The sequence below is a fragment of the Quercus robur genome, chromosome 1 (genome assembly GCF_932294415.1).
Source record: "Quercus robur chromosome 1, dhQueRobu3.1, whole genome shotgun sequence".
Taxonomy (NCBI): domain Eukaryota; kingdom Viridiplantae; phylum Streptophyta; class Magnoliopsida; order Fagales; family Fagaceae; genus Quercus; species Quercus robur.
Window position 1 is genome coordinate 23,442,456 of NC_065534.1, and position 21,484 is coordinate 23,463,939.

The window sequence follows — 21,484 nt, forward strand, 5'->3', positions numbered from 1 at the left end:
GAATGTACGTATGATTAAAAGAAGAGAAAAAAAACAGTTTTTCTCTTAAGTATCTTTTGAATACACTTTCCTTATGGAGAATTAACGTACTTAAGAACTGATTGAGAGACCACTCATTTTGGATACCATGTGGAATTAGGATGAAGATTGAAGGTATTCTCAAGTCTTGTTTTGAATTTTACTTCATTAAGGTACACTTTCTCTTCTCTATTCTAGAATTCAAGATTATATGTTATCTCTCATGAATGAAGTAAATCTTTATGTTACTTCTGCTGTGTGTTTTGTATGAGATGCAAACTAGTTTTTCCAATAGTTTTAAGAACATAAAGATTAAAGAAAATTCAATTCAATAATTAGATTTTCAAAATTGACCATGTTAATTTATTTAATAAGAGTTGTAGCCTTAGGGTATAATTAAGTTTGTAGCCAAATTTTGTCCTTAAACTTTAGTCCCCTTAACAATATATTAGGTTCTTATAAACAAAAAGAAAAATCCCAAGAAAATTTTTATCTAACTAAAATTTTGATAGAGATGTAACTTGCAACATTGATAATAAGACTATCATGCAAAAATTTCAAATTAAAAAAATTTGTAGAAAGAAATTGTAAAACTTTTATGTATTTGTGTGAGTGTGTGTTTTTTTTTGGGTCAATATATGAAGTTTTTTTTAATTAAATTTTGTGTCATTTAAGTTTCTTAACGATCATCCTAGAAAATATTCCTAGAGCCTCCACTAAATGTCTCCCTACTTTGATCCAAGAAAAACACACAAATCTACTTAAAGGGATCTCAATTTCCAGAAGAAGTGTTAGCATCAATCATTCGATGTTTGCTAATGATACCATCTTCTTTTTCCAAACTGATAAAACTTGCAACAACAATAAAATCCATATTAGATTGGTATTTCCAACCTTTAAGGCAAGTAGTCAATTTCAACTGGTTAGAAATATTGTTCACCCAAACACAAACCCATACACTTGATCAACAATCAAATAAATTTTTGGAGTACATGTAGCTGAACATACTGGAAAGTACCTAGATATAATCTACACTTTGGCCCATCTAAGAAACTTCCGTTTGCACTTGTAGTGGATAGACTAAAATTTATACTGCAGACCTGTAAAGCTAAGTTTCTCTCACAAGGAGGAAGATTAACTCTTATAAAGTCACTCTTAAACTCTATCCCCTTGTATAATATGTTGCATTTTTAAGTTACCTAAACACATTTGTCAACAAATAGACAAAATCACAAGCAACTTTTGGTGGGGACAGGATCTCGATAAGAGGCATCTACACATAGTGGCCTGGGAGAAGCTTTGTCAGTCCACCAAAAAAGATACAAAGCCAGGATTAAGACAAATTGAGGTAGTGACTCAATTCTTGTTAGCTAAACAATTCTGGAAGCGGATAAAACATCCAACTTCACTCTTAGCACATACTTACCAAGAATCTAGTTAATTCTTCATTGTCTTACTGTTATATACAAAATTCTACTTCTTTGGGTTGGAAGAGCGTTCGAATTTGTAGGGTATCCCTGTACTGATGCTGTGTGGCAAGTGGGGGCTATAAATACTGCTCAATGATGCTCATTGTCCAACACCAAATAGAGAGGTCACACACACACACATGGAATACATCCTCAAGGAGTGAATTAATTTTTAGACTCAACAACAAATAGATGAAATGAATAGATATTGATACAACTCTATGATAGACAAACTGTCTCCAACATCTTGCAAAGAGCAACTTCAACCACATGTGAGCAGGATCAATTAATATGGCCACATAGTATGTTAGGGGAATACATAGTGGAACAATCCTACACCCTGTTGCAAACACAGTCAAGCCAAGGACAAGGTACCATACAAAATCTCACTCAATTTCACTGTTAGAAGCTATGGAAAATTAAACACCCCCCCCCCCCCTCTCATAAAATCACAATTTTCATTTTGGAAACTCTTGAATAAATCATTACCAGTCAAACAAGAACTCATCTACAAATCTATCACCGTCACACAACCTTGCTATGCTTTCTGTGAGAAGGAAGTATAAATAATAGATAATTTGTTCCTCCATTGTCATTTTGCTAGAATATTGTGGTTTGGTTCCCCTCTTACTTTAAGAACGGATACATAATATACAACCTCAGTTATTCAGTGGGTGCAAGAATGGATTACAAAAGGTTCACAAAAAGAAGTTGAACAGCAATTTCCACTGTTAGAAATGCTATGTATTCTATGGTCTCTATGGAAGAAAAATAATTTATTTTAAAAATGACTCCAAATCCTCACATAGTTATTATTGGGTAAAACTTCGATATAGTACCTTAGATGCAATTCATTAAGTTTTCCAATTAAATTCAAACACTTGGTTGCATTGACCAATAAAACACAAATAGCATTATCTTTTTTAAGGAAAATTAAATTCAAAGCAACCATGTATTTGAATTCAATTGGGGAATTTAATGTATTGCATACTGACCTAGTTCAAACAGCCAGGCATTTAAAAATGGATGTCTCTCTCTATCTTGGATCTCAAAAAAAATGGATGTCTCTCAGAGAAGTAACCTAATTTTCTCAACATCAAGCAATATATATATATTTATCTTTTTGGTGAAAAAATCCAGCAAAATTATGAAGTGTGCTTATTGGGACAGCAGAGACAAAAGCTAAGATGGAGGGATAAGATGGTGTGTCGGAATCTGCTAAACCTTGTAGAAAATTTCAAGGCAGGTACTTTTCTATTAATCCATGGGCAAATTACAACAATGCAGAGTTCTTTAGCCAAGGAAGCCTTGTATTCCTTTCTCAATTAGACTTGGCAATGGATCAAAAAATTTGGTTATGTTATGTAATTATGTATATAGACTGTTCTAACTAGACATTAGTGTACTTCCCTCAAATTAAATGAATAATTTACTTCCTTCTTCTTTTCATTTTATTTTATTAATATATAAAAAAATGGAAATAAGGGCATCAAATGCACTGCATCATTTTCTCCCTATAAAAGAAGCTTCTACTCAAGTTTAGCATTTGACTCATGAATATGTTGCACATGATTCGCTATGTCCATAACTTTATTCTTCATTAACGATCCATCCTTTTCATTTTGACTGTTAGTTTGGGACTCACTTTCTCCTTCATTGGTAATGGCATAGCCGCATAGGTAGAGTCTTTGTTATCACAAATAATGCCATGGCCTTTTCATCCCCAAAGTCTCCTCCTCAAACTTCTTCTTTCATGTTTGGTCATAGACAGGAAGTTGATCGAATTCTTCCTCTTTTTCCACCAAGTGTTTTTCACTATTTTAGGCTGCCATTGCTCTCACACCCACCGAATGATGGTAAAGCTCTATAGTCTATATATCAGGCGAAAATTGGCATTAATTTGTCCATAATTTACAAATTATGCAGCAAAATGCCCTTGTTTTTGAAATTCGATTTTAACAAAATCGAGTTACAGGTGGAACTCAACATTAACAGTGTCGAGTTCTATGCATATTTTGTCATTTATATTTTTTTTTTTTTGAAAATTTAAGTGAAACTTGACATTTCTAATGTAGATTTTCACTTAAAAATATACATATAATTTGATTTTGAAGATATAGAGTTTTATACAGAACTCGATTTTGTTAAAATCGAGTTCCAAAAACAGAGATATTTTGCTAAATAGTTTCAAAACAGAGGCATTTTGTTACATAGCTTGTAAATTAGGGGCAAATGCCCATTTTTCCCTATATATCAAAATATAATTTATACTTTTATACACATTAAGTTTGAGTTAATGTTTCCTCAAAAAAAAAAAAAAAAAAAGTTTGAGTTAATGGGCTTTTTACCCCCCTCGTTTTTTTTAAGGCTTTAAACTTTAACATTTTTGCTAAGTTAGTCATTTCTTCAATTGTCATCCATAAATTTTGGTTACTTTCAATAAAACAACGTTGTATCAAATATGTGAAAAGCAACAACTTTACAGATGATAATGGATGGAAGGACCAACTTGTCAAAAATGTTAAAGTTTAGAAACTAAAATGACAAAATAAACTTTAAGAAATAAAATGACAATTCTCTCAAATTTAAAAGGTACGATTAAAATTTTAGCAAAAAATAAATTGAAGAAGACTTTTTTTCCCTTTTCAAATATGTTTTTGACTTCAGTATTTACAACAATATGAAATTTATATTGGAACATTTTTTTTTATTTTAAATCAGTAACTATTTAGAATATTAAAGTGAATTTTCCCATGTATTATATAACTTAAGGATTAGGTTGTTTTAACCAATCCCATCTGAAGTGGATTGGTTCCTCCTGAGAGCTTGGAGTTGGGGATTGAGCAGGGGAGACCGGGTTCAATATGTGGGGTAGCATATCTAGTATTTCTAACCAAGTTAAAAAAGAGAGAAGAAGATTATGTTGTTTTATATTTATACAATTTATAACTAAACTTGGACCTCTTAAGTCTTAACATCTCCTTCTGATTCAGCACAAAAAAAAAAAAAAAAAAAAAAAACTCCTTGTGAGGTCAGACAATCATGCAGAGAAGTAGCTAACCTAATTGGTAATTACACACAAGTCCATGATTCATGCCCAAAGCCTAAATAATGAGTTCTATTGTCTAGCACCATATGGGCCTAGAAGGCACCAAGTGTCTGACAAAGCAACTGGCTTTTGGGCCGAAAGTGCAATATTTCCTTGAATTGAACTCCAAAAAAAAAAATCTAGAATTTACAGTGAACGCATATCCAAAAAAAGAATTTACAGTGAACAGAGTGTCAACTCTGCTGGTGACCCATTCACATGGAGCTATTAACGTTGAGTAAGCTGGCATAGGTCAGAAGCTAACATCCATGAGGTTGGGCCACTGGGACCTCACTTGCAAATCTGTCATTGGTCCTCATCATAGATATGCTCTTCCACAGTGAAACCTACGGAAACTTCTTTCTTAAGTTGGTGGCAAAGAAATCGGTTTTTATAGCACAATTGCATAATTAAAAAGTGAAAGCAAAGCAATCATGCACATCTTTTATTAGCCGACACACCCACTTGAGATATTTATCCCCTCTGTTTTTCCTGCCTTCCCAAGCAAACTGGTCGCTCAAAGAGCAAAATCTCTCTCATTCTATCCATTCATTTCACCACCTTCCATAAAAACGATGAGCTGCTAACAACTATTGTTTTGTAACTATAATCGTTCCCTTTCACCTAACTTTGTCATCCTTCAACCTTAATAAAAACCCTCTCCTCTTTCTCATACATATCAAACACTCTTTCTACTGCAAGGACCACTCTTGCATTAGCACATTGCCAAAGCAAAACACTACCAACCCCACTTCCCAGAAAAAAAAAAAAAAAACACACCACAAACATGAACAAACAGGCTCTTTTCTCCCTCTCCCTTGTTCTAGTTTTCCTCTTCCATTGCACCACAACTTTAGCCCAGCCAGCTCAGGCCCCGGCACCACCCGGGCCAACCAACGTGACCAAAATCCTCGAAAAGGCCGGTCAGTTCACGATCTTAATCCGCCTCTTAAAGAGCACCAAAGTGGCTGACCAAATCAACCAGCAGCTCAACGATACAAACAACGGCCTAACCTTACTTGCTCCAAGTGATAGCGCATTTTCCAACCTCAAATCCGGCACTCTTAATTCTCTTACTGATGAACAAAAGGTTGAGCTAATACAGTTTCACATCTTACCCAATTTTCTATCTATGACAAACTTCCAAACCGTGAGTAACCCATTGAGGACACAGGCTGGAGATTCCAGCCCTGGTGAGTTCCCACTAAATGTGACCACTTCAGGCAATTCAGTGAACATCTCCTCTGGTCTTGTCAATACCACAGTAGGGGGTTCAGTTTATTCTGATAATCAGCTAGCTGTTTATCAAGTGGATTCAGTGCTTCTTCCACAGGCAATCTTTGCTCCAAGGCCTCCTGCACCAGCACCTGCACCTGCTGCTACTAAAGCTAAGACTAAGAAGAAGACTGCTGCGGGAAGTCCTGATTCTGCCACAGCGGATCAGAATGGTGCATTGAGTCTCAGACTCAGTAGACATGGATTTTTGTTGTCCATTGGAGTTGCTGTGATTGCAGCACTACTTTCTTTGTAACAAAGGGAACATGATGAATTATGCATCAGCTGGATATATACTTTTCTGGGGGTCCAATTGTCGAGTCCCGTATGATTTTTGGTGAGTTGGATTGAAGGGTCGTGATCAAAACCGAGTGCTTTCAAATAATTTTCCATTTTCCTAGCTGTCCCGTTATGTATAATGCCAGTTTGTGATGCGTACCAATTTACTGTTAAGTTTTAATCTTGATTTTTTTTTGAGGGTATTGTGTTATTTTTCACTTCCAGCTTCCATGTACTTGAGAATCTTGTATAATTGATTTTTCTAGAGAAGTTGTGTCATTCATTGGGCTTGAGCATTCAAATTTCTATTTTGAGTTATATACTTTTAGGATAAACGATCATGGATGCTCTAGATAATAAATACATACAAGAATGAGACTAGCACTGCAGCACAAATGTATTGGTAAGCCATGAGCAGTGCAGTGCAGTGCATGACGTACTGTTTAAGAGAAAAAGTTTATCCGGTGATTAAACAAAATTGATTTTAGATATGGCAAAGAGGGAATTGATTCAAGAAAAATATATGAATCGAATTTGATCATTTTTGGCCATGGAACGCTAGAGATAACAAAATGATTAATTTCTTCCTAAATTGAGAGTGCATAAAGAATATGATGCCATCAACATATATGCCTGTCTCACTTGAACAGATATATGAGTAGAAGTCACGAAAACAAGTGGTTCTGGTATGTTTGTTCCCAACACACCCCAACTTGATACACACACACAAAAAAAAGGGGGGGGGGGGGGGTGGGGGAGATTAGATCTCAACTACTCTAGCAAGTCTTACTATGGTTTTAAATTACTACTTATGCTAAACGTCTACAAGGTAGTCAAGAGCCTTGTAAGGTTTAGCATTACCTGCTATTCTTTATGAAGAGAAGAATTAGGGTTCGAAGCTTCGGATCTCACACTTGATTGTTGTAATTATTGAATTTATATTAAAAGAAAAAAACCTGCAAGGTACATTAGCATTATACATCAGCATTACGACAAATCATAAAATTTTGAGAACATATTACTAAGCAATGTATAATAGATGGCACTTCTGAAGGGAATATGATCATTACGCTATTGATCTGCTATGCTTTCATTCAACTCTAGATATTAAAGATAATAATTATTTCTTGCTATTGGAGCTTAACTCAGTTAGCTTCAAGTTATTATTTGTTGAAGTATGAGCACAAGTACCTTTGTGGTAATGTCTCATAAATCATCACTTTTAGAAAAGAAAAATCAATTTTGGCTTTAAATTGGAAATTTCAGGAAGTTTATGATTTCTACTGTCCTATTAATGAAATCATGTTTGAAGTTTGGATTATAATTTGATATTGTTATCTCCTTAAGTCCAAGAAACCAAAAAATATTCACTAAAGCAAGCTGACTAAAACTAACTACACATATATATTAAAAGTGAATTTTATGTTGTAATAATAATAGGAAAATTTCATTAACAATTACCGCAGTGCATAAGCAAGCTAGTCTCATAAAATGCGAATGTTATCATGTTGATGGAATTTATGCTTGTGAAGTTAATAGATGAGGGAAGTATATAGAAATTCTGTCATGATACAATCATGTGAACAAGTAAATCTTGTAATCTATGGGCTTGAAGTGAATCCAGGCCGTCCCATCTGTAATATAGTCCTTGAGTGGAAAAATTAACTTGACTATGATAGAATAATGAATAAATTAACTTGATTGGAAAAATTATCCTTCTCCATTTTTTGTAAGTGGTATTACATTGAGTTCAACGTAAATGGATTAGTGACGGACCTAAAACTTTTTCCAAGGGACCAAGCTAAATTTATTAAAAAAAATTCACCCACCCCCCCCCCCCCCCCCCCCCGCCCCCCCCAAAAAAAAGAAAAACTATTAGACTATTAGATATATATATAAATTTTACTTAAAATATATGTGTAATTTGATTTAACACATGCTATTTTCTTATATATAACATAAATATTTATACCAAGTTGGTATTTACATAATCTGAATAATTTTTTTCCCATCTAGCCAATTTTGTAATCCATGAACTATCTTTTAAATTATATTGTTTATAATTAATATTCTTTAAACATTTTATATAAAGAATTTTATTGAATAATTTAGAGGTTACACGCATAAAGTATATTAATATTTTTTAATAATTACGAAACATTTAAAAGTTAATCAATTTTAAATTCCTTAAATAATAAAGGTCACTATAATGACCTAAACACATACAAGTTAATATATGAAAAATATAACAATAATAAAAATAAAACCTAAAAAAAATTCTCATATATATATATAAATAGTGTCCATATATCTAAATCTAATTCTCCAAATGTTTAAAAAAATTTATTTTTTGAAAATAAGGAAGGCTTTTATTAAAAAGATTTTCTTATATCTATTTCTAGGAATGTATATCTTGAATATGCTTTGATTTATTGAACAACCTAAGAATTTAAGATATAAGATTAATAAAAGGAAAAATTGATGCACTAATTAACAATATAATTTTTTTTTTGAGAAACATTAACAATATAAATTTATCTATTATAGAATGATATAATTGAATACACTTTGATTTAATACGTTAAATATAACATAAGAGTAATAAAAGGAAAAAAATAATGCATTAATCATTTTTCTCTACCTAAGGGATTTGTAATTGAATTGACACTTTCTATATACAAAGTGCTTGAAGGCTATTGACTTATTGTTTAAGTGGTTATAGAAGGGACGAAGTTTAATTAACATAACTAAAATATGTGATGAGCCGGCTGATAAGCACCACCAATAGACCAAGTGGATATTAGGTCACGTAGAGCCGTCATAACTAGTATAAAATTATATCATAATAATGGATTGAAGATGATAAAATCAAGTGACTATATGCCAAGGCAAAATTAAATGCAAGTGACAATATTCTCGTGTTTTGAAGAACAATGAAAATGGATAGTGATACAAGAGAACTAACGAAAAAAAAAAAAAAAAATAGAGGAGTATTGGCAATAGCTTGTGAATAAGTGAACATAGTATATTTTCATTGAACATCAAATTACTATTCTCTGTTTCAATTTTTTATTTTTATTTCAGAGGAAAAATTCAACTAAAATTTTAAAACGCTGTATGTATCTGGGTTATTAAGAAACAGCCACTTATTATTGTGTTATCTAAAAAGCAAGGTTTTTATTTATTTATTTATTTTTTTAATAAATTTTAATTATTTATTTTATTTAGGAATAAACAACTTCCTCCATCTCCTAAGCAAACAAACTAAGTATTAGAAAGAGAAGGAAGGAAATCCTGTACCTGAGAAGAAGGATTTGCAGTGGGAGTAGGGAAGGAGACCAAGTTGGCGAATCTTCTCCATAACCAAAAGGTTGTCGCATGAACAAATGAGTTTTTATAGCTATAAGATTCATCATAAGAGAAAGCTAAGCAATCATATCCATATTTCTAATCCCAAAACACAAATCGGATCCCCTATGTTTTTCCTGATTTCACAAGCAAACTAAACTGCAAATAAAATCTCTCTCTCATTCTATCCTATCATCCTCCACCTCTCACAGAAAAGATGAACTGCTAACATCTAAGGTTTTGTAACTAAGATTAAGTTCTTTTAACTAAGATTGTACCCTTTCACCTAAATTCATTGTCTGTCAGCCTATATAAAAAGCCACTTCCATCCCTTCAACACATATCAAACACACTCCAGCAAGTACAACTCTTGCATCAGCAAACTCCCTAAACCAAACACAGCCCACTATACAAAGATGGCCAAACAAGCTCTTTTCTTTCTTTCACTTCTACTTGTTTTTCTCTTCCACTGCACCACAACCTTAGGGCAGCCAGCTCAGGCCCCAACACTGCCTGCTGTGGCTTCACCTGCCAATGCCCCAGCCCCGCCTGGTCCTCCAGATGTCATCAAAATCCTCCAAAAGGTCGGTGGGTTCACGATCCTAATCCGCCTCTTAAAAAGCACTGGAGTGGCTGACCAACTCAAAGGGCAGCTCAACGATTCAAGCATTCGTTTCACTCTTTTTGCTCCAAACGATAACTCATTTTCCAACCTCAAAGCTGGCACTCTAAACTCTCTCAATAACGAAGAAAAGGTCCGACTCATACAGTTTCATATCTTGCCCACTTATTATACTTTGGAAAACTTCCAAACTGTGAGCAACCCAGTGCGAACACAGGCAGGAGATAACAAACCTGGTGATTACCCACTAAATGTGACCAGTGTTGGAAGCCAAGTGAACATTTCGACTGGCCTTGTCAATGCTTCAGTGAGCGGTACTCTTTATTCAAATTTTCAGCTTGCTATTTATCAAGTAGACAAAGTGCTTCTTCCTCTTGACCTTTTTGTTCCAAAGCCTCCATCACCAGCTCCAGCACCAGCCCCAACTAAGCCTAAGGCTAAGAAGACAACGGCAGCAGCCAGTCCAAAGACTAGTACTACTTCTACAGCGGTTGATTCTGGTGCAGTGAGTATCGCAAAGCATGGAGTATTGGTGTCGATTGGAGTTGCTATATTCATTGCATTTTCTTTGTGATAAAAGAAAAAAAAGTGAAGACATATGCAACACGTGGATATTGAAAATTATACAATATTTTGAGAATATACTAATGAGGTACTTTTCTCTCTCATATAAATAATGAATCATACTATTAATTTAATTAGTGTGATTCATTATTATATCAGATGATGAAGTAAACCATTATTATATTTCATTGTATAATTACTCGAAGCTGGACATGTTTTAGTAGCGCAAATTGTCTATTACTTTATAATTTTGTTGATCGAGTTGGATTGATTGCTCATCATTGTCTCAGAGTGCTTTCAAATAATTGTCATATCTTTCCATGTATTAGTATTGTTAAAGTTGATTGTATGCTTTTCTTTTTTCCTTAATAAATAAATATAGTTTTTTTTATACCTTCTCATTTCCAGCTATTGTACTCTAGAGAATTTTGTATAATTGTCCAACATATGGAGCTTAAAATTTATCTTTAGGGGTCAAATTATTAAATCCGTGATGATTATTAGGTTTTTTTTTTTTTTTGGCGTGTATATATATAGTGATATATGAAAAGTAAACATAGCTTTGATATATAAGAAGTATCTTATAAACCAATAGACATAACAAAAGGGGTAAAATGCACCAAGAGCCTCTAAACTTGAGATCATTATAGTTAAATTCCCCTCATTTTTTATTTTTGCCAATTTGGTACTCTATTTTTGATAATGAATAAAACAGACTCCTTCTATCAAATGCTTCATTAATTTTTATGGAAGAATGATCAGGTGGCTCTCACATAAGCTTAAAGTAATCTTTGATAAATTGTTATATGGAGGTACTCGGTTGGTAGGTACAAAAGGAAACATAAATACAAAATCTAAGCATTCTTCGTTGAAATTATGGTTTAAGCACTTTTAGATATATAAATATATATATATATATATATATTTTTTTTTTGAGAAAACGCTTTTAGATAACTTAAACAATCAAATACAAGGTTTAAAATGAAATTCTCAATAGTTTTCCTTTAATATAGACCGTAGTAAAATTATTTGCACCAAAACTTCATCCTTGGAGATTAGAAAAGATATATTTGGGAATTGAAGTTTAAGCATTATAATCAATAGGTGTATTGCTTTCTAAATTGTAAACATCTTTTCTTTTCAAGAATGTTTTGGTTCTCATTGGCATTACCTAAATTTTAAAAGTTATATTAATTATAATAAGGATTAAAAAAAAAAAATCCTGTTTCTTGGTGATAATTGTTATACTTAATAAGATTAGATTTTAAAAAACAAGTATTTAGTATAAATATATTAAAAAATTATCTTGAATGGAATCAAATCTGAATGAGATTTAAGGTTTTTTTTTCCTTGAACAAAATATATCATTAAAATTCAGAAATAAGGGGATAAAAAAAAATTTAGCTAAAATAATGAAAGCAATTCGGGTAGAAACTTATATATTCTTGCTGTGGCCTGAAATGGGAAAGAGGTATTGTGACATGAAAGATATGTGGTGGGGCTCCACCAATAGTCACAAATATATATGTAAAAGGGAGAAGGGGGTAGGGGTGGGAAATCAGTAGGAGCTATTCTTTGTTAATCTCCTAAAGGGAAGTGTAAAAGGCAAAAAAAAAAAAAGAAAAGAAAAGAAAAGAAAATCTCAACTTAATTGAGGAGTCATGAGTGAACCAAACCACATTAATCTTGTTCTATTTTATTTTAATATTCAGTCATTCTGTTTTGAATTATATAATTGTAGGATAAAGATCTTGGATTGCCAAGAGCTTTATATGTAGCTAAACTAACATTTTTTTATGTTTCTAATAGAAATATTTAGGGTTCAAATTCTTTCTATCCTATTGTACTATTAAATTAAAAAAAAAAAAAAAAATCTTGGATCAAGAATGAGATTTGCACTAGACAAAACATGCATTGTTAAGCTGTGAGCTGTTGAGTGCTATGCATGATGCACTATTTAAGAAAAAAAGAAAGAAAAGGAAAACATTAAATTTATACAAATTTTACTATAAAACATTTACAAACTGATGTGGTAATAAGTATGATTGACGGACTTCAGTAATCTAATTAATTAATATTTAAATTATTTTTTGTGATTAATAACATATCAATTCATAAGTTTTATATAACAAAAATTTATAGTATTTATATTACAGTTTGTATGAAGGTTGTGTGGTTGCAAACAAAATTGAAAATGATATAATTCGACATTTTCAAAAATGGAACACTAAAAAGAACCAAACAATGATTTTGTCCTAAGATGAGAGTGCATAGTGTATACAAATTGTCTTACACTCTTTTTATACCTTGTCTATACACATCATATGTAATTATGTGTTAAATGTGAATATTCCTAAAATACACAGTGAACATCTAATATGAAAGTGTGGACATTCTATATAAGAAGCATACATAAAAAAGTGTAAATTAATATTTAGAGTCTAGGATAACTAATTTTAGTATTTGTTTAGAGACTTTCATAGTAACTGAAGTGCTTATGATGCATTTTGGGTTATGTGAGTGTTCTTGGAGAGTTTTCGAGTTTTCGAAAAGGAATTGATTGATGTAAATACCTCTTTCTTCAATGATTACATTTGCGGCTTAAAATAAAATGTTTCAATGATTAGGTATTGATTGATGTAAATACCTCTATCTTAGTTTTTTAAAAGCTTTGTCTCAACCTTAAGCTTTTTTCTTAAGGATGTGGCATGCAAATGAGCTTAGCTAAGTAAGATTCATCGTAAGAGAAAAAGCTAAGCAATCATACACATCTTTCTAAAACCAAACACATTTCGGATGCCCTATGTTTTTCCTGATTTCCCAAGCAAGCTAGTTAGCTAAAACGGCAAATAAAACCTCTCTCTCATCCTATCCACTTATGCTTCACCTCTCACAGAAAGATTAACTGCTAACATCTAAGGTTTTGCAACTAAGATTAAGTTCTTTTAAGTAAGATTGTACTCTTTCACCTAAATTCATTGTCTCCAAGCCTATATAAAAAGCCACTTCCTCACCTCGATCAACACATATCAAACACACTCATCAAGTACCACTCTTGGCATCAGCAAATTTCCCAGACAAAACACAGCCCACACCATACATATAAAGATGGCCAAACAAGTTCTCTCCCTTTCACTTCTACTTGTTTTTCTCTTCCACTGCACCACAACTTCAGGCCAGCCAGCTCAGGCCCCGACGCTGCCTGCAGTGGCTCCAGCTGCACCTGCCAATGCTCCGGCCCCACCCGGCCCCCCTGACGTCACCAAAATCCTCCAAAAAGTCGGAGGGTTCACGATCCTAATCCGCCTCTTAAAGAGCACCGGAGTGGCTGACCAACTCAGAGGGCAGCTCAACGATTCAAGCATTCGTTTCACTCTTTTTGCTCCAAACGATAACGCATTTTCCAACCTCAAAGCTGGCACTCTAAACTCTCTCAATAACGAAGAAAAGGTCCGGCTTATACAGTTTCATATCTTGCCGACTTATTATACCTTGGAAAACTTCCAAACTGTGAGCAACCCAGTACGAACACAAGCAGGAGATAACAAACCTGGTGATTACCCACTAAATGTGACCAGTGTTGGAAGCCAAGTAAACATTTCGACTGGCCTTGTCAATGCTTCAGTGAGTGGTACTCTTTATTCGAATTTTCAACTTGCTATATATCAAGTAGACAAAGTTCTTCTTCCTCTTGACCTTTTTGTTGCAAAGCCTCCATCACCAGCTCCAGCACCAGCCCCAACCAAGCCCAAGCCAAAGAAGACTACGGCAGCAGCCAGTCCAGAGACGAGTACTACTGCAACTCCTACAGTGGTTAATTCTGGTGCAGTGAGTCTCGCAACCCATGGAATATTGGTGTCGCTTGGAGTTGCGGTTTTAATCACAACATTCTCTTTGTGATACCAAAAAGGGGACGATATATGCATCAGCTGGATATGTTTTGGGGTATAAATTGTCTACTACTTTATGATTTTGCTGAGTTGGTTTGAACCCTGATCATTGTCACCGAGTGCTTGTATACTATTAAGGTTGATTGTATGCTTTTTATTTTCCCCTTAATAAATAATTTTTTCTGTATCTTCTCATTTCAAGTTGTCTCTCTAATTAAGAATTTTGTATAATATTCTAAGAGAAAGCTAAAAATTTATCTATATATAAGGGTAAAATTAAGTCTATATATAATGATTCTTATTGTTTTTAGTGACTTACTAATTAATTATTATGATAGTTTTAATAATATATATTCTTGTTATGGCCTAAAATGTGAGAGAGGTATTGTGACATGAAAGATGTGCAATGGAGCTCCTAGCTCTGGCAATGGTCATAACTTCCAAAATTGAAATGTAATGAAAAATAAAGGACAAAATTTAGCTACAAAATTGATTGTAGCGTAAAGTTACAATCTTACTCAATATCTTTTTATTGGAGGTGAATTTTAACAAACCATTGGATTACATCTTCTTCTTATATCCTTCATGCTTGCAAGATCAATAGCTAAATAATCAATAAATTGTTTAAATTGCAAGTTTTTGTAGTTTAAAATTATGCATAAAATATAAACTTATAGATCATATAGTAAATAATATCCGATTGACACAAATTTGACATGTGTATTGAGAGCGTAAAGTACATGTAATTCAACGATTAGATTTTCAAAATATGTAGTAATGTTTATTTTATTGAGTAAGGTTGTAGCCTAAGGCTACAATCAATTTTGTAGTTAAACTTTGTCCTTAAAAAAAAAAAAGAGTTATTTTGCCCTAATTTCCAAAAGTGAAGCATAAAAGAAAAATATGGATATTTGTAATCATCTTAATTGAGCTGTAAAAAGCAAACCGAATCATATTAATTTAAGGACAAAGTTTAGTTATAAAATTTGTTGTAGCCTAAGTCTATCACCTTACTCAATATCATTAACATTACTATATATTTTGAAAATCAAACAATTGAATTGCATATTTTTATACTTTTAATATACATGTCAAATTTTGTGTCAATCGGATATTATTTACTTTATAATTCATAAAATTATATTTTATGCATAATTTTAAATTACAAAAATTTGTAATTTAAACAATTTATTGATGACATAACTATTGATCTTTAATTTTTTTAAAATTTTACAAGCACGGAAGATATAAGAAGAAAATGTAATCCAATGGTTGATTAGTTAAAATTCATCTCCAATAAAAAGATATTGAATAAGGTTGTAACCTTAGATTACAACAAATTTTGTAACTAAAATTTGCCCTTAATTTAATATTCAACTTTACCTTTTAAATTATATAATTTTAGGATAAAGATCTAGATCAAGAATGAGACTAGCTCTATAACACACGTGCATTAATTGGAAAGCCGAGAGTCAAGTAGAGTGCTCTTCATGATGTATTGTTTAAGAGAAATGAAAATGTTAAAATTAATACATAAGGTTTACAAAATGATGTGATAATGAATATAACTAATTGACTTTAACAGCCTAATTAATGAATTTTAGAATTACTTTTTTTATGATTTGTGACACCAATTTTGTAAGCATTATGTAAAATTTGTAATATTCCTATAGTATGGTTTGTAAGCATATGAGAAAAAGGTTGTTCGATGATGCAGACAAATTTCAAAATTATATAAGTCAATCATTTTCGAACATGGAGCTTTAGAAATAACCATTTGATGATTTGGTCCTAAATTGAGAGTGCATAAAGAATAGGGTTTTGATTGTATCTCACACTCTCTTTGTACATTTTTTCATACACATCATGTGTAATTATGTGTTACTTAAATGTGGATATTTTGGAAAAAGAAGAATATATTGTGTGAAAGTGTAAACATTGTGTGTACATCAAAGGATCAAGAAACAATAATTTTCCTAAAGAATCCGATTTGATATATATATATACACTATGCATATTTTATCTAGTAGACATCAAGAGATTAATCATTCCTAGCTATCGGAACGTAACTAGCTTGTAGTTATTATTTGTTGAACTATATATGAGAAAAATGTGCCTTTGGTAAATTCTCATAACTAAAAAGATTTTTTTGTTTTTGTTTTTGTTTTTTTGTTTTTTTTGTTTTTGTTTTCCGTAAATTGGAAATTCCAGGTAGTTGAGGATTGTGACTGTCCTATTAAAGAAATCATGTTTGATGTTCAAATTTAGAATCTCATATAGTCATCTCCTAAAATCCTAGAAACCAGAAAAATCACTAAAGCAAGCTCACTAAAACTAACTGCACATATCTAACAAAAGTGAATACTATTTTGTAATAGAAATTTTCATCAATTTACAATATGTTTATTATTTTTAGTAATCCACAATTACCACAGTACTTAAGCAAACTTGGTATAATGCTAATGTTGATGTAATTTTGTGGAATTCTTTTATGGCCAAAACAAAATCTCAGTACATTTTCACAAGCTGTGGTGTTAACTTACATTAATTCAAAATAAATAAAGACTAGAATACACTTCTGGCCTTTATGTTTCAGAAGTTTCATTTTGGCTGTTTATCTTTGATTCTATTTTCATATTGACCCTACCACCTCTGTTGTAATTTGTTCATAAGTGTCAAATAAATGCCATCCACTAATACACATCACCAATATAAGTCTTATTTTGTTTTTAATCTAACCCTAAAGTGCTAGATAAGTGCCATTCATTAAGACATGTCACCCATATGATCTATTTCTTTTATAAATCTGACTGTCAAGTGTCTAGAAAAATACAGTTAATTAAGGCATGTTACCCATATAATATCAAATATCACCAGATTACTTGTGGAAATGAACGAAAGTGCCAATATGAAAACAAAATCAAACTTGAAGAGCCAACATGATAATTTTGACAAAAATGAAAACAAGCATCAAAACTTTAGGGCAAAAAATATACTTTAGTCTTTATTCATTTTGACTTATGGTATTCTAACACCACAATTTGTTGTGATAATGTAATGAGATTTTGTTGTGGCTATAGAAAAAGTCCATATTTAAGTTACATCAACATTAGGGTATAGATTGGCATAATAACTTGTTTCTTTTGGGTTTACCACCGACTTATATGTATGGTTCTTGGCTTAATCACAAGGATATAATGTGACCATATTCATAAAGATTGTTAAGTATGTGAAATTGGATTAAATCTATGCATTGCTTTAAGTCCAATGGAAATTTTGATGTTTGGAATTCATTGAAAATTATATCTTACTTTTCCAATTTAATTGAGACACAATTTATAAGCCCATGAGTTTTGTTATTTGAATACTTTATTTATTTTACTCGTATATATGCTTAATCTACATAGTTAGAATTTTGGTTACTTATTGAATTGTTGAGCTTATCCCTTCTTTCTTTGTTTCAAATTTTGAGTAGTAGAAAGTTTGGGCTATCGTTGAGGTGGTGGGAATGAAAAGAGTATTAGGATTTGACATCAATATATACTTAGTGTTGGAAGATTTGAAATTTGTGAGCTTTTCAGTTAGTTGTAATTTTCTAGAAATTTTCTTTTGACTATTGATTTATTGGAGATCACCTCAACTATTTTATTGTTTATGAGAGAATAGTAAATTAAAATTTTATTTGTTATCAAATCCCAATTGGAGAATAATTATTGAATTTAGTGGGAGCCTTGCGCACCTGGAAGACAAAGTTCTATAGGTATGCAGCCGTTGTCGCATGCCTAGCTCATTCGTTGAGTTGGGGGCGTGACAACATTCTTGTTAGATTCTTGGTGAACATTGGAACATTCCTGCATTAGTTAGATCATAACAATCCTGAGAATAATTATATAAATATGTTTGTGCAGGTATACACATAAGTATACACTTATAAATAAATGTAATTATATAGGAAAATGTTTCAAACTTTTCTTATATCTTTTTATTGGATATAAATTTTGAAAATCTAATCGTTTGATTGCATGTTCTTATTATATATGCCATACTTGCAAAATTTAAAGAAGATAAACAATTAATAACTATGTCATTAACCAAATGTTTAAATTTCCAGTTTTGTGATCTAAAATTTTATTGATTGAATAGTAAATAATATCCAATCTGAAAAATTTTTGACATGCATGTTAAGAATGTAAAGAACATGTAATCAAACGGTTAGATTTTCAAAATTCACATTCAATAAAAGGATACAGGAGGAGTTGAAGAGTTTTTCTCCAAAGTAGTTTGGAGAGAAACCTTATCCATTTGTATATATATATATATATATATGTGTGTGTGTGTGTGTATATGCATGTATGCATATGGAGATGTGTCTATACTTGAGTATATATACAAATGTGTTTGTATCTATACTTGCCCCTATTGTTTATTTATAGAAGGAACCAAGTTAATTAACAACAGATATTTTTGTCTCACCTTTTACTAAATTAGGCTACGTTTTTTATTTTTTATTTTTATTTTATTTTATTGAAATATTTTTGTACCGGAAAATGTTTTAGTTGAAAATACTTTTTACTGTTTATTAGCAACCCAAAAAACATTTTCATGTGTTTAATCTACAAAAAATTCCATTTATTGAGGATAGAATTCAGTATTCATCAAATACAAAACACAACAAAAAAATCCTAGATATTTGTAAATCTCAATATACTTGAACAAATCAAAAGGATTGAGAAATGAAGATCTATGTGGTGGTGATCGTAAAACAAAGGTTGGTTTGAAGGTGGGAGGTGGAGATTTGGGGATGGAGGTGGTGGTGGTTGCAAAAGAGGTTGATTTTGAGTGATTGGGTTGAGATTCTTGATTGGTGATGATGAGAGAGAGAGATGGTGATGACGGTGCAACTATAGTGGTGACACAATGATGGGCCACGATTGGTGGATAGTGGCAGTGAGGTGGTGAGTTAACTAACTTGGGGCATTGGGGAGGGGAATGAAAATACCCTAAAATGCCCCAAATTTTATGGTCAAGTGGAAGACATTTTCAAGTTGACCAACATTTTTAGTCACTAGATACTTAAAATTCGAAAAAATATTTTTACATGAAACAAAAAATGCAACCTAAATAATAAAATTATTTCTTTTATTTATTTAATTTTTTTTTAATCTCTTCCTTAGCAAAAATACTATAAAAAAGTACGGTATGAAAAACTTAACTCCTAGGATAATCATAGACTACTCACCGTGTCTTGAAGAAGAAGACCAATGAAGTTGGAAAGCTATTTTTATTTTTTAAAGCTTTGTCTCAATTAAAACATCATCTGTCTGAGTTGTTGTTTTTGTTTTTTTAAACTGGTTTATGAAAATACAACTTTGTCCATCTCCTAAGAACTCAAACTGTGTTAGAAAGAGGAGAAAGGACACCCTACCTGGGCAAAGGATTTACAAAATTGGGAGTAGGGAAGGAGACCAGGGAGGCGAGTTATTTCTTTGGGTTGTGGCATGCAAAAAAGCTTTTATAGCTAAGATTCATGTAAGAGAAAGCTAAGCAATCATATCCAACTTTCTAAATCTAAACACATTTCGGATCCCCAATGTTTTTCCCGACTTGCCAAGCAAACCAAACGGCAAATAAAATCTCTCTCTCATTCTATCCACTCGTCCTCTTATCTCTCACAGAAAGATGAACTGCAAACATCTAAGGTTTTGTAACTAAGATTTGAGTTCTTTAAAGTTTTAACTAAGATTGTACCCTTTCACCTAACTTCATTGTCTCCAAGGCTTTATAAAAAGCCTCTAATTCCTCTCTTCAACACATATCAAACACACCAGCAAGTACCACTCTTGCATTAGCAAACTCCCCAAACAAAACACAGCTATACATACATACAAAGATGGCCAAACAAGCTCTCTTCTCACTCTCACTTCTACTTGTTTTACTCTTCCACTCTACCACCACTTTAGGCCAGCCAGCTCCGGCCCCAAAGCTGCCTGCTGTGGCTCCGGCTGGACCGGCTCCACCCGGGCCCCCTGATGTCGCTAAAATCCTTCAAAAGATTGGTGGGTTCACCATCCTAATCCGCCTCTTAAAGAGCACTGGAGTGTCTGATCAACTCAGAGGGCAGCTCAACGATTCAAACATTCGTTTCACCCTTTTTGCTGCAAACGATAACGCATTTGCCAGCCTTAAAGCTGGCACTCTAAACTCTCTCAATAACGAAGAAAAGGTCCGACTTGTACAGTTTCATATCTTGCCCACTTATTATACTTTGCAAAACTTCCAAACTGTGAGCAACCCATTGCGAACACAAGCAGGAGATAACAAACCCGGTGATTACCCACTTAATGTGACCAGTATGGGAAACCAAGTAAACATTTCGACTGGCCTTGTCAATGCCACAGTGAGTGGTACTCTATATTCGAATTTTCAGCTTGCTATTTATCAAGTAGACAAAGTGCTTCTTCCTCTTGACCTTTTTGTTTCAAAGGTTCCATCACCAGCTCCAGCACTGGCTCCCGCCCCGGCTATAATCAAGCCTAAGCCGAAGAAGACGCCGATAGCAGCCAGTCCAAAGACCAGTACTACTACTACTGCTACTCCTACAGTGGTTGTTGATTCTGGTGCAGAGAGTCTGGCAACCCATGGAATATTGGTGCCCATTGGAGTTGCGGTTTTCATTGCAGCATTGTATTTGTGATACAAGAAAGTGACGATATATGCATCAGCTGGATATGTTTTGGGAGTGTAAATCGTCTATTGGTTTACGATTTTGTTGAGTTGGATTTGAACGCTCGTCGTTGTCGCTGAGTGCTTTCGAATAATTGCTGTCTATCCGTATATCGGTACTGTCAAGGTTGAATTGTACGCTATTGTTTTTTTAATAAATAATTTTTCTGTACCCTCTCATATTCAATGAAATTTTTAGTTTAAAACA

At 32.7% G+C, this 21,484-nt stretch overlaps 4 protein-coding genes across 4 annotated transcripts; all 4 read left to right on the forward strand.

The window, feature by feature from the left end:
- Window positions 1-5,197: 5,197 nt before the first annotated feature.
- LOC126726075 (fasciclin-like arabinogalactan protein 12) lies at window positions 5,198-6,408 on the forward strand. The gene has a single exon (XM_050431202.1). It carries the CDS (start codon window positions 5,363-5,365, stop codon window positions 6,104-6,106), a length of 744 nt encoding a protein of 247 aa, XP_050287159.1. The 5' UTR covers window positions 5,198-5,362; the 3' UTR covers window positions 6,107-6,408.
- Window positions 6,409-9,835: 3,427 nt separating this feature from the next.
- LOC126713865 (fasciclin-like arabinogalactan protein 12) lies at window positions 9,836-11,064 on the forward strand. Its single transcript, XM_050413772.1, has one exon. It carries the CDS (start codon window positions 9,894-9,896, stop codon window positions 10,671-10,673), a length of 780 nt encoding a protein of 259 aa, XP_050269729.1. The 5' UTR covers window positions 9,836-9,893; the 3' UTR covers window positions 10,674-11,064.
- Window positions 11,065-13,695: 2,631 nt separating this feature from the next.
- On the forward strand, window positions 13,696-14,748 carry LOC126713866 (fasciclin-like arabinogalactan protein 12). The gene has a single exon (XM_050413787.1). The coding sequence runs from the start codon at window positions 13,772-13,774 to the stop codon at window positions 14,561-14,563; it is 792 nt and encodes a 263-aa protein (XP_050269744.1). The 5' UTR covers window positions 13,696-13,771; the 3' UTR covers window positions 14,564-14,748.
- Window positions 14,749-20,380: 5,632 nt separating this feature from the next.
- On the forward strand, window positions 20,381-21,484 carry LOC126726081 (fasciclin-like arabinogalactan protein 12). The gene has a single exon (XM_050431215.1). The coding sequence runs from the start codon at window positions 20,444-20,446 to the stop codon at window positions 21,245-21,247; it is 804 nt and encodes a 267-aa protein (XP_050287172.1). The 5' UTR covers window positions 20,381-20,443; the 3' UTR covers window positions 21,248-21,484.